General features: G+C 45.6%; 1 protein-coding gene across 1 annotated transcript in view; it reads left to right on the top strand.

The window, feature by feature from the left end:
• nherf1b (NHERF family PDZ scaffold protein 1b) overlaps positions 1-13695 on the top strand; it is a 20001-nt gene that overhangs the window by 2884 nt on the left and 3422 nt on the right. The window contains exons 2-3 of the mRNA XM_031861912.1: positions 10523-10696; positions 12607-12760. Of these exons, the coding sequence (XP_031717772.1) occupies positions 10523-10696; positions 12607-12760 (328 nt within the window). The remainder of the gene's footprint in view (positions 1-10522; positions 10697-12606; positions 12761-13695) is intronic.

Here is a 13695-nt window from a genome sequence, read left to right as displayed (position 1 = left end):
CCGCTGTCGTCATCGTGGAACAAAACACACACACACACACACACACAAACATCAGTGGTCCAAAGGTCTTTGTTTTGTTTACCAGGCAGTAAAATCTTTACTCTGCTATTGTTGAGTGAAGGAGCAGCGGTCGCTCTCAGCTCGTACTCCAAAGTTCCATCAGCTCATCCACAAAAATCTCGTGGGGACAAGTTTGCATTTGTGGCCGAGATGACCTCGGTCTTTATTACCACATTATGAAAATTATTACAGTGAGTTCCATGCTGTGCGGTAGTAAATTGTGGCATGTATTTTTCTAAATGAAGTCTGGGAATTTTGTCCTCCACTTACATTGGAAGCACGTTATGAGGGGATCTTGTTGTGGCCGATAAGAATTAGAGGAATGAAACATCTTTAATGATGTGCACCTGCCCTGTTATCGTTACACAGACTAGCAACAATGGGAACTTATCATTTGATCTCTGTAAAAAAGGAGACGTCTTAAAATGTCTTATTGTGTCCAAAACCCAAAAGCTGTCAACTTAAATACGACATAACAGAAAATCTACATATTTCAGAGGCTGATTGATTGTTTCAGCCGTAACAGAAAGCCAATGATCCCACTAGATTCGTCGATTAATATTTAAATAAATGAGTTAACTCTATAAAATGTGCGATTAATCTATAAAGAACCATTTTGCAGTTAAACCCATGAAAATGAGTTCTTTCACCAAGCTGCTGTTTGCTTTTCCTTCAGTGATTCATTCAGATTCGAGAGAGAGTGTGAGGGTGAGAAGTGTTTTTTTTTGGGAGTCTTACATAACTCTGGTCTTTAAACACTACTGACAGGAGAGGACAGATGGAATTGACTGCGGCTCGATGAGATTTTAGGAGAGTGTGAATGTGTGCGATGTTACCGCATCGACACCGCTTAGAGGCCTGAAATGAGACAAGGAGGCGTCTTTGTGTCCGTGTGCTGGCTGTCACTTCCCTCCTCTAATCTGCACATTCACATAAAACCCGCTTATTAAAGAGCTTCCACTGCTCTCTCCACACATGCGTGGCTTTTTTTACGCCGGTCCTTTAACTGTACGACGAAATGTTTTCCCTAAACAAATCATGCTGAATCTGTCGCGTGGGAGTACTCGGTCTATATTCGGACTGCGTTCAGTGCGATCTATCCACAATGGTGAATGGTCACCTGCAGCAAGCAGCGACAGATCTTGAATTATTCCAGCTATTGTCTCTGTAACTTCACGTCCATGTGACATTCCTATCTGTGTGCCGTCACATCTGCTTCAGCGAGACGGAATCACGAGTTTTCAGAGTTTACCGTCCGCATCTATGTGATGTAGTGCCTTCAGGAGCCCGAGGATACATTAGCAGACACACCAGCTTTCGATGATCATTTGTTCGTCGTGCATTAGAGGCACAAACGGCCACGCCTGCAGTGTCTGTTTGAACCAGGATGGGCTGCCTGCTGCCGTCTCTGGGACTCTCGGACTGTGCACAGGCCCCGGGACGTTCAGCTGGTTTCCTGTCATTGTTGTTGGTGGAAGATGCCCCCCCCCCCTCTTGATCTCCTCAGGGCTCAACACTAACCTTTGCTAAGCTGCTTGGACTCAGCTCTTGGTTTGAGGCATTTTTAGTCACCTTGTATATACGTCAGCTACATGTCATGTGTGTGTTGTACATGCTTTGTAGTATAATTGTCCGTCTAGACCAGCGTTCAGATCATCTGGTTCGAATCAATTGTTTGTGACGTTGACAAGCTTCGTCGAACTTTTCACTCCGCAGTCAAACAACTTAGTTTTCTTCCCCGTTGACTCTAAAACAGATGCCCGCGCACACACGAGTGAACGCACCAACACCCACGCAACTTTGTGCGTTAAAGAGTGGTTGCCACTGATGGCAACCAAAGGCCAAGAAGGGGTTGCCAAATTCTCAAAATAGTTGCCAATTGCAACTTTTTCTCACCCTCGTGCTGCAGCACGTAACAGGACAGCTGAACTACAGCTCGAAGGTTCGAGTTCTCACCGTCTCTCTGTGTCTCTCTGTGTGTGTGTGTGTGTGTGTGTGTGTGTGTGTGTGTGTGTGTGTGTGAGCAGCTAAATACCTGCAATGAAAACAGGATACATAATGAGTCAAATGCAACACTGGTTGAATCGCGTGTCGTTCCAGCAGCAGACACAGAATCCTGAAAGTAAACAGTGTCTCCAGCTGTGTTTGTTGGTTTGCTTATCATTGAAGCCATTGTGACAAAGCCACGTATTGTTCAGCCTGTGTTTGGGTAAAGGAGTGTTTGTCTGGTCAGATTATATTCCATAATTCATGCCGACTTGCCGCACGCGGCGTTTGGTCATATGATGCGTTTGTCTATGTTTTGTGTGGGTGTTTTCACGTTAATGTATGTGTGTGTGAGTGTGTGAGTGTGTGCATGTCGCTTCTCTTTGTTGATCGTTGGGCTGTGAGTTTCAGGGGAAACGGAGGGTGTTCAGGGCTTCACTTTGTTTCAATTTAAAGATTTGTCTATTTTATAAGTTTGTTGATGATAAAGTAGAAGCACAATTTCAACTGTGATAGGATGATAAATATACATACAATACAGACAATAGAAAGGAGATGTATTAAGAAATAATTGACTATTAATGTAAAAATGCAAATACTGTACTTTATAATGGGTGATACTGACTCAATCAAATACCACAGAAACACTTCATTGATACTGTGTATCTATCAATAGCAGCTAAATATAGATACATGCACTCAATAAATGTATATCAATACTGTTGTTTAAGGCTGTTTTTATGTGTATTATGGGCAGTAATCTCAGTAACTCATGACACAATACTATCACAAAAACTATCACCGGTGTTTCTGCAACACAGTCACGCACATCACAACATCTGTCTGACAAAGAAGTGGAAAGTAGAAACGGTGAAAACATACCATCATAGTGTGTTCAGCCTTGTTGTTTTCGCCCTGTGTGTAACTATGTTTGAGGCAGTGTTTGGCAGACAGAGGAGGGAGGACAGGGTGAGGACAACAAAGGTCTGCGACCGGACGTCAGCCGGAGACGTTGACATTTCATGGTCAGCTTCTTAAACCCTCACAGGCCACCAGGGCGAGTTCATGAGTACAATTGTTTGAATGTCGTAAACTGCCAGAAGGCACAACCGTAACGTCTTGAGCAAAAGAAAGGATAGAGTTCTAACACATTAACTTAAATCGTTCTATTGATTAGGAACAAGTAATCAATGATGTGTTGTCTCGTAGCACTCTGTGAAACTCCTCAGTGACGTCAGTCCAAACAACAGCACCACTGTGGCCCAGGTCAGGGGTGGATGGAACCTGAACCCTGTGTGTGTGGGGGGGGTGCTGGTGATTGGGTCTCATGGGATTCAGGACAGAGGCTCCACAAAGCCACATTCCAGTTCCCAGTTCCTACTCCATTCTGCTGAAGGTTCACCACCCCGGCCGGACAATGAGCCGGAGGGCCGCGCCCTGCCGGAGGGTGGGGGGGAAGTGACTGGCTGCTCGCCCTGAAATAGACTCTCCCCCCCCCCCACCATCTACCTTCCCACCGTACGACACACAGACACCATAACACCAAGTGAATGTACAGTGTGGGTGTGCACATTTACTTAAACTAAAAGTTTCCAAACTAAGAAAATGTAGGAAAGATCAGCCCCAAAACACGTATTAACTAGTGCTGACTAGCAAATGTTAGCATGCTTAAAGTAAGATGCTGAGCATGGTAAACATACCAATGTGTCTGCTTAACATCAGCATGATAGCATGCTGACATTAGCATTTAGCTGTTAGCACAACCCAAGCTGCATCCTCCAGGGCTGACAAATGAAGCCAATGCAGGTGAGCCACAAACATGCAGCTCTTCAAATGACCACTGGACACTGTCTCCAAAAGCGAGTCCATCCCCATGGACCCCCATGTTAAAATGCCAAGCTTTAAAGCAGAAATAATAATAATGATGATAATAATGTTTATCTATAATGTCCCCGTTCATGACAACTGTCCACTTTGAGCTTCACGTCCACATCTTATGAAGCCTTTGATGAACAGAGCTGCTATCCTCTCTTCACACTGTCAATAGTGTTCTTATTTCTATTCCCTTTGCCTTTTGCTACTCATCATTTTTCACCTTACAAGCACGCGGACGAATAACGAATACCTTTACCAGTCCCATAAGGAGAATCAATCGCACGAGAAAAGAGATTAGATCAACGCAGCACGTTTTGATTGAAGGGCACGGCTTCGTCTTGAGTGGTGACGCTCGATATCTTGTCCCTGCTAACGCCTTGAAGTGTCTGGGATTGTGGAGAAACATTTAGGGAAACGTAGAAAATCCCCGACTTAGAAGAGCTACATGAGGAATGTTTTTCCCCTTCATGGCTCATTCTTTAATTAAAAGCGTGTCACATCTACGATTAGACGCTAAATCATTTCATTCTGTTAGCCCACTGAAAAGCTCACTTGGCACATTAGTAATGAACGTTTGCTCGAATGCCATCCGATGATGTGGTCATGTTGTCACTTCTGCTTGACTGTAACAATGTGGCTCTCAGATATCTCAGCATCTACATTTTCTGTATCACCTTCCCCTCTTTCTCTAAATGCATTTTAGAAACAGAGACTTGAAACGTGTGTGAGAGGCTGTTGAGCCGTTGCTGCTTTTTCAGGTCTGCGAGGGTGGAGGGTCGGGGACAGGAAGACTGGCCGAGGAGATAAAACTTGTTGACTGTGATAGGACAAAACTGTCAGTCAGCGCCGGGCTGATCTGATGCAATAGTGATTGTTTTTAAAGAAGGCTGCAGAGCGGACGGACTGAAGATGAAGAGCGTTGAGGAACGGCAGGCCCTGCTTGCTCTATTTTAAAGATCTTAAAGCGACGGCGAGGCCTCTTCATTCGGTCTTATCAGTGCTTGCACCCCTGCTGTGATGACTGACATTACTTTTCTATTTCCAGACCTTCCCCGAAAGACTCTATTGTAATGGGAACCTTCAGCAGAACCTTTCTTTGGTGTCTTTTGTAGAGCCCAGTTTGTCCCATCCTCAAATGGAAGGGGGGACGGTGGGGTGCTTTGTTCCTCCGCCTGCCTCGTAGCTGGTTCAACGGTCCAGCTTGAAATCCAACACCCCCGTCCTGACTGAGAGAGTGGTGCGCTCCGTAACACTCGAAGAGCTTTAAAAAACTTCGGTGGTTTAAAAGGGAACCAGGTTTACATCAAACATTCATGAAGTCTGTCCTTGAGGCCGTTTATGCGTCGGACACTACACATGACAATCACAAGGACCAGGGGAGGCCAAAGATGTGTCATGTCACTGAGTAACCACAATGTTTATCCTTTACTCTGATCAAAGAGGCTGAAGTCATGGGGGAGCTGCCCTCTTTTATTAGAGCGACATGGAGGAAAGCAGTAAGCAGCAGGAGAAACACATAAAGATGAAAGCGAGGCTGCTTTAGAAGGCAAACGAACGGAGCAGCTGAGTGTGACAGTGTTCCAGTTAATGATCTGCAGGACTCGTGAGTTCAGCAGACGCCAGAGAGACAGTCGAAAATGCATCAGTGAGGTGATGCGTAATTACAGGACATTTTCATCATGTGGCATTATACTTTACTTTTCCCCGCTCTGGGTACGTGAAACTAAAAGACCAGTAGAGTCAGAGGACCGGAGCCGTGCAGGAAGCCCTCGGTCATAGATGTCCTACATGTGTTCTCTGTGCAGTCGTTACACATCAGTCCGCTGGCTAAGCATGGGGAAAATATGAAGCAACTGGCATCCTGAGTGGCGGAGCTGCAGCCTCTGGCATCACACACACACACATACTGGCTGCTCGCTCCATGCCAGAGCTGCTCGCAGCCACAGCGCTCCTCTGTCAAACAGAATCAGCAGGAGAGCCTGACGGATGCAAATCTGCGGTGGCTGAGTCGGAGGGTGATAAACATGATGGATGGATATTATGGAGGTAGTTGGGTTGCCTTTTAAAAACTCCCTGAGAGGGTTTAGAAGATGCAAATCAATCAATCTGGCTCGTTGAGACGCTCACTTGCGGGTTCCTCGAGGGCTCTGTGCTCCTCTTGTGAGGCTGTGTGCATGTACATGCTGACATTTGATAGTCTTTTTAACACACTAGCAGCGCGGCTCTATGGATGGGGATGCCGATCAGTCAAAGATTTAGATTTTTTTAAATCATTTTAGAGCTTTGTAAACATGCGGTACGGGGTGCTGCAGCCACGTCAAGAGGCCTGCAAGTTGAACTTTGCCTCCTCGGTATCTAATCTATTCATTAAAGCAGCTTCCTGAGGAGAAGCAGAGACAAGTCTGAAACAGGTTTACATCAGCCTCTGGTCGGGAAGCCTGTAAGCTCTCGAACACTCGGAGATAAGCTTTGTGCTGGAGCAGCAGATGCAGTGAGAGTCACAGCTGTGAAGTGCGTTTTGAGAATATTAACATGGGCCCTTGTTTTGTTGTGGAGTGATTGGTATTCAAGGCGATTGCTTATTTGCAGTCGCCACAGCCTCCCAAAGTCTGTGCAGCGCAGATAGAAAGTGCACTCGTACGTTAGAGGCTTGACAGCAGCAGACATTAGAGTGAAGTACAAAAGATGTTTGCCTCTAATGTGACGCAATGCTACTTTCTATATGACAGGAACAGGTTTCCATTTATTTGGGCGGTCCAGTGTTACTTAACTCCGTGTGCACCCAGGCCAGCGTTAATAGTTGCCGCTATGTATTCATCTGTTTACACTGGATGCTAAGCAATGTAGTATCAACTCGGTAGTAAAACTCCGTTCAAAACAAATAGTTCACAGAAATGATTATGCGTGCGTTTTAGGGCCGGGCATCGTGTTACAATACATCATCCGAGAAAACAATGGCGTCACGATGCAAAGTATACATGTACGGAGACACAATACATCCCTATCATGAGTGAGATTAAAAGCTTTTCACACAGCAGCGCGCACACATTGTGCCGATATTCAAAATGTAAACAACCACTAAACGTTCACGAGGAAATCCGTCCCGACAGAAGATGTAACATTGTCTGTAACAAAGACGGATGCACCTCAGCTCTTCATTCAGTCGAAGATTTAAAGGACTAGTTCAACATTTTGGGAAATACACTTGTTATTTTAGTACATTAAAGATGAAGCCAGTTAGCTTAGCTTAGCATGAAGACTAAAAAGTGAAGCCAATGCTGAAGTGCTGAACTTGAAGGGTTAGAAGAAGTCTGATTGTATAGAAGTCTATGGGAAAATGACTCTACTTCTCACTTGATTTATAAACTTGAGTTTATGGTCTAGATCGATAGTTTCAAGTCTTCTTCGATGCAGCATGATGTTCATTTAGTAATGGACGGTCCCATTGGGAGTAAAACAGACCATAAAGTAGGAGATGCTTCAGGGCTACCTTGAGATTGACAGGGTTGTTGCCGTCACGTTGTCCCTGTTTCACACTCGCAGTGTTATCAGCTCATGAAAGTTAAGTGTAACATTATGGTGTCCTATAAACGTCTTACTCGGCATACCGTTGTACTTAGCTACACCCTTCTGGTGTCACTTCTGGTTGCAAAAAAAAGAAGATAGCAACAGTCAAACTGCTGAACTCAAGGCTCCAAAACTAAAAGGACAGTCGACCAATCAACGGGTGGCATCAGGGTGACGACGTCCACTTCTTATAGTCTTTACTGGATACACAAGGAAACAGCTAATCCGTGTCATTATGTTATTAGACGTCAAATACACATACGTATATACTAGTATGTTGGGGGTGTGCTTTGTGTTTGAATTTCTCTTTCATGTCAGGAAGTTGAGCCAGCTCAGAGGGAAGCATATTGAGGGAAGATGTGTCAACAGTTCCTGTTCAACACTTCCCTCCTCAAAGGAAAGTTTGTGTCACTGAGAGAGAGAGAGAGAGAGAGAGTTCAACCTCCAACCGCAGAGAGTAACCTTTCTCACAATAGAAAGATGATGTGATACAAAGACAATGAGTTCAGATTATTTGCCTGATGGTCAGAAATTAAAGTTTATATTATTTTTGTGATCCCCGAGCGAGGATAGGACTTTTAAACAGGTGAGATGATGTTGTCCTAAATGTTAACAGGTGGACAGTCAGCTATCGCATTACATTCTTGTTGTAGGTTAACAACTAGGTGAATGAATCCGTGTTTTCCTTCCACATATTATGTACGTGCGGATGTTTTAGGGTCTGGGAAGCTCTCTGAACTCAATAAAGATCCCTAGAGGAAGTAGTATATAAATGTTCCTGGATCAACCTCGGGCCAAAGCTGAGCCTGCCTAAAAGAAATATGTAGTTGCACCCGCTGTCGAAATTAAGTAACACAGATGTGTGTGTGTGTGTGTGTGTGTGTGTCGTTCCACAGCAGATAAGACCTGTTGATTATGAGGCCATGTGGAGGAGTTTTACGATATCTCAGCTCGTTATTTACAGAACGTCCCATAAATGTTCTGCGGCCGTATCTGCGATGTTCCCAGTGTATTTGCAACTGACTGTTGTTAACGTTACAGAGAACTCGCATTGTAGCTGTTGTTAACACATGAAACACACACACACACGCACACGCACACAAGTAGTCCTGGCTTGTGTGTGTTCAGCAGATTCCACAGATTTCAGAGCCTCGTGGAGATTCTTCATCCCTCCACTCCTCTCCGACACAAACCCTCCTCTGTTGTTTCTGCCAGAGCTTCTCCGTCAACGCACCGGGATGCCGACATTAATTTTCCATTAATTTTAGGCTTTCAGAAGAGCGGAGGTCAGTAATGAGAACAAACATTAAGCTAAGTTGTTCAGTCTGTACTTTGGATTGCATCTTTCACATTTAAAAGACTCATAAAGGAAGGTTGTCTCTCTTGAAGTCTGGGTGTAACACTTGAAAAAGTGCAGGACGTGCAATCAGAGACGATGACTTCTGTATAATCAGTTATTATGATGAAGCTCTTATCAGCAGCATCTGATGAGCAGGAGAAAGCTGCTCGCTGGACACATTATGCTGCGTTTACACTACGAGGCGTCATTTCTAAATGGAAGCCGGTGACATCGAAGCTACAAAACTGAAAAAATCCAAGTTGAGCTGGTCCCAACTTCTGTCAGCGCTCCAATGACGCAGTGAAGCGTCTTTTCCGTCCAGTTCCCAGAGCTATTTAACGCCCACTACTATACTTCTGAGCCACAATGTGCTCGGCCGTCTCCTTACTTTTGCCGCATGTAGTCTGAGCATGTGTGTGACACTGTGTAGTATTTCCCATTGTGTTTTTGTCTAAGACATTTACACATCATGGGAAAGGGCCTGTAGTAAAGGGACGTTTGATGGAATAATCTTCGCATCTCACTCTTTGGTAAGAGGGAACCAACAGATGAGGCGTGTGCAGTTTGCTGTTGTTAGGTCACATGACTTTTATGAACGTTCCCAGTTTGAAAGCACCACTTACTCTCATTTGGAGCAACCACAAAGTTTATAAAAGCATGTTTTCTTTCTTTCTTTTCAAGGTGCTTTACTGAGCAAAGAAAGGGAACAATTCATTCTTGGCAGAGGTGGGTTGGGCGTTAGCTCGGAACAATTGTCTTACGCAACACAGTAAAGTGACAATCACTCACCGCTTGTGCCAAGTTGTACAACAGAGAAAACGTTTTGAGTCGGTTACAGTAATGTCCGCAGTTCATTTATGATGTTCTGAAGTAGCTTTAATCAATCAGCCTCCTGCCAGTGTCTGTAGAAAGTGAGTCAGACGTATTCATAGATGTCGTTCATTGTCTTCCAGCGTACAGTTGACTCTGATGTGGAGGGAGTGTCGGGTCAGATTTGGTCACAGTGACAGAGATTATCCTGACCAGCGCGGTGTCTCCATTATTTCTTATTCTGACCTCTTTGATGGCCATTAAAAGCCCCATTTTTCTAAATAAAGAACTTCTTCCACACAGCGGAAGGGAGGTTCTGGAGTCGAGCTGTAGTTTTTTTTTTTTTCCTGGATGACAATACAGCTCGAACTCTTCCTGCTGTCCCAGAGTAGGGCTGGACGGGACGGGGCGAGGGGAGGCGGTCAGAGGTCAGCGCCCGGCTTCCATTGTCCTCCTTGGAGCCCGGGGCGAGCAGGGAGCGGACCACACCGGAACCGGTCCCTTCCTCAAGGCCGGAGCAGCGCCTCCCCTCCCCGAAGTTCTCCGCAAACCTTCCCAGCAGACCTCCAATCACATGCCTCGGAGGCCCTCTTCCTTCCTGGCGAGCGGTCTGGAGCCACATGGAGTCCAACAACAGCCTCACTTTACACATGATTGTTTAAAAAACACACTTCACGACACACCAGCAGCCACCTGTATGTTCAACCTCGGCTTCATATTCATGGTTAACGATTCACTGGAGCTCTCCGTAATCTTTGTGCCTCTGGTTCTCCCTGAACCCATGGTGGGTTTTTTAAAAAGCTGTTGTTCTGGTCCGTAGATGCGTGTCACATAAAAGTGTTATTGACACACCGTCTCCGTTTTGTCTCCTCGGGTCTCTTCCAGGAGGTGTTGTGCACTGAGCTGCGGCCACGGCTCTGCGTGATCCGGCGAGGGCCGAGCGGATATGGCTTCAACCTGCACAGCGAGCGGTCGCGGCCGGGCCAGTACATCAGAGCGGTGGACGAAGACTCTCCAGCAGAGAGGGCAGGTCTGCTGTCCAAGGACAGGATAATCCAGGTACTTCAATAAGGGACCCCATGCAGGGCAGCAACTCGGTACAATAAGACGTTATTATTGTTCTGGTGAGATGGACCCAAAGTACTGCCAAAGAAATTCTATGATCATTAAAAATGTTCTAAACAAGAGTTACGCTCTATGTAGATGATGCTTGTAGATGCATAATTGCCTTCAGTGAGTGATGCTCAATATCAGGTCTTAAAATATAGATTAAGACGTTTCATACTTTTTTAGGATGCAGTCTAAAAAGTACATGCGTACAAAAAGTTTTATTTTAAAAGGGAAAAGAAATCGGACTGATCCACATCCACCGTTAAAGATACTCTGCAGTATGTAAGTGAAGCAGGTCTTCTGCTCGGCTCTTTCCCCAAAGTTAATAAGAGGAACGTCTTAAATCCACACACTGTGAGCAGCCTCACACCGGAATAATCAGCTTCTGAACTGGTCTGGGGTCTGCTCTGCACACCTCCTGTTGTTAGCGTCCGCTGGCCTACAGTAGAGAGACGTGTGTGTAAACAAAAAGTCTAATTACAACGTGAATCACTGCAATTTCTAGATCACATGTAAGAAGCTCAAAATAAACAAATCGTACAATTCTGGTGAAAAACAGCAAGTGTGTCATTAAAATAGGCACTATAATTCTGTTCTGCAAAAAAAAAAAAGCAGTTGATTTTAGGCCTACAAGACCACATTCTGGTGTCCTCTAACAGTCATTTTCAATCATACGTGGTATGTCAGCGGGGTTTTTAAGACATGGGGGCCGTGGCCGAGCCCTCAGGAAGGCTTTGAAGAAAGTTTTACACAGAAGCCAAACGGTGGAATCACAGCTTCTCGGTCCATCACGTGACGCCATTAGGCCGAAAAAGACTCTTTCCTCATAGGAATGAAGGCGGCGCCGGCTCCGATACTGAATCCAGATCTCTCTACATCTATACTGTTTGGGGAGCATTGGCATGGACAAGTTTGGGAGACCTTTGCTCTAAAATATATTACAACCATAAAAACCTTGTGGTTGTAATATCATATAACCAGACAGTACTTCCACTTATTATTTAGCCAGCAGAAGCAGAAGCAACACGAGTCATTCATGACTTAGTCGACGTGACTCATTCAGTGTCACACAGTATTTTAACAAAATCAGAGCGACATCAGAGCTCCTCCCTTCACTTCCTAAGTGAACAAAGGAAGAGGAAGAATCAGAAGAGAAGGAGGACAGAGAGAGGAAGGAGGGATTAAAAGTCCCACAGAGACCGGGGTCTGTTTGAGAGTCTAGCGAGGGGTTTGCAGTCCCCCAGAGGGCCCCAGAGGGCCCCAGACAGCCTCACCACCCACTGAGGAGCAGAGCTTTGTGGGGAGCGGACAGCCATTGTTTCTGCTGTTACTGGCCAAGCAGCTATTGTCCAGCTTCCTCTGTGGGACTGGCTTAGACGTGCAGGTCCACCCTATGACCTAAACACACACACACACACACACACACACACACACCCTCTGAGACATTTCTCACATGCTTTCCCATGGTGATTTAATCCAGAACACTCAGCTGGCGTGGGAGTGAGCCACCTGACATGTTGAGTTCCTGTGTCACACAGCAAGGTACCACCATGATGCTCCGTTGATTTAAAGAACAAATCAAAATGTTTGTTATTGAGCAAAGGAATGTGTGTGTGTGTGTGTGTGTGTGTGTGTGTGTGTGTGTGTGTGTGTGGACACACAGGATTTCCTGCCCCGGAGCCTCTGGCAGACACAGTGATAATATTGAGAAAGAAATCCGTGACAGTGATAAAACAGTTTGTTCACTTCTCTGTGGGAACAAAGACAAGAAGAAACGATAGCAACCTCTTTTTTTTAAGTTTGAAGGATTTCTATCCATTGGTGGAAATCTAAAAGTAAAACAACGTTCCTCTCCTCAGGTGAACAGTCTGTCAGTAGAAGGGAAGACGCATTCAGAGGTCGTGGCCGCCATTAAAGCCGGTGGGAAGGAGGTCCGTCTGCTGGTGGTGGACCCCGACACAGACACCTTCTTCAGGAGGTGCAGAGTGGCCCCTGCCTTGGACCACCTCTCTGGTGAGAGGACACGCACACAGAACGATGTCACCGTCACTAAGATGCTGCAATCAGCTCGTCATGTTTCCCCCCGGGTTCATTGTCAGTCGCAGTTATAGACGAGTTGTAGACACAAGACGACGCCTCCTCCTCTCTTGTCTCTCCTCCTCTCTCCTCCTCTCTCCTCCTCCTCCTCTTCCTCTCTCCTCATCTCTCTCCTCCTCCTCTCTCCTCCAACAGATTACAAGTCTGACACACAGTCTCTTCTCTCCTCCTTTAAGTCTTTCTATCTCTCTGTGTCTCGCTCCATCCTGTATGGCTATTTTTTTCCTTTTTTTCTCTCTCTGCCAAGAAACGTAGACAGAGACGCTGAGCCACTTCCTGCCCCCCCCCCCACACACACACACCTGAAAGTTAATCTTTTAGACATAAATAGATCAGATCAGATGGATCACAGTGGGATTGCACAGAGTAACAGTGTGGTTTGTAAAGTGTAAAAGCTTAAATGCACTCAAAAAATTATAATTTTGTGATCTTTCAACTGTCCCTTGTGGCCTTCATCAGCAGATGGAGCTTGCCACGAGATATGGCCGAAAGCTCCACAGAATATTTAATAAGAGGACTATTGTCTGGACTTTTTGTCAAACTGCTATTTCAAAGGGCAATAAAATGAATACACGACTGATTCCAGGAATTCGTTGTTTTGTGGCCTTCTCTCCTCAAATAAGGTCAGATGTGGTCCTCCCAGGAGCTGTAACAGATTCAGTGCCTTGCTCAAAGGCACTTTGACTTGACACAGGTCCTGCTGTACCTGCCACGGCCCCCGGGGGGAGCCCTAGTAGAGCCTGTAATGTGGTGTTTCTGTGTTTGAGGGCTGTCCCTCCACAGGAAAAGATCCTCAGGCAGGTGGTGTGTGTGTGTGTGTGTGTGTGTGTGTGTGTGTGTGTGTGTGTGTG

Source organism: Anarrhichthys ocellatus, unplaced genomic scaffold (assembly GCF_004355925.1).
Source record: "Anarrhichthys ocellatus isolate YVR2014 unplaced genomic scaffold, GSC_Weel_1.0 scaffold26, whole genome shotgun sequence".
NCBI lineage: Eukaryota > Metazoa > Chordata > Actinopteri > Perciformes > Anarhichadidae > Anarrhichthys > Anarrhichthys ocellatus.
This window is presented reverse-complemented; position numbering and strand designations above follow the sequence as displayed.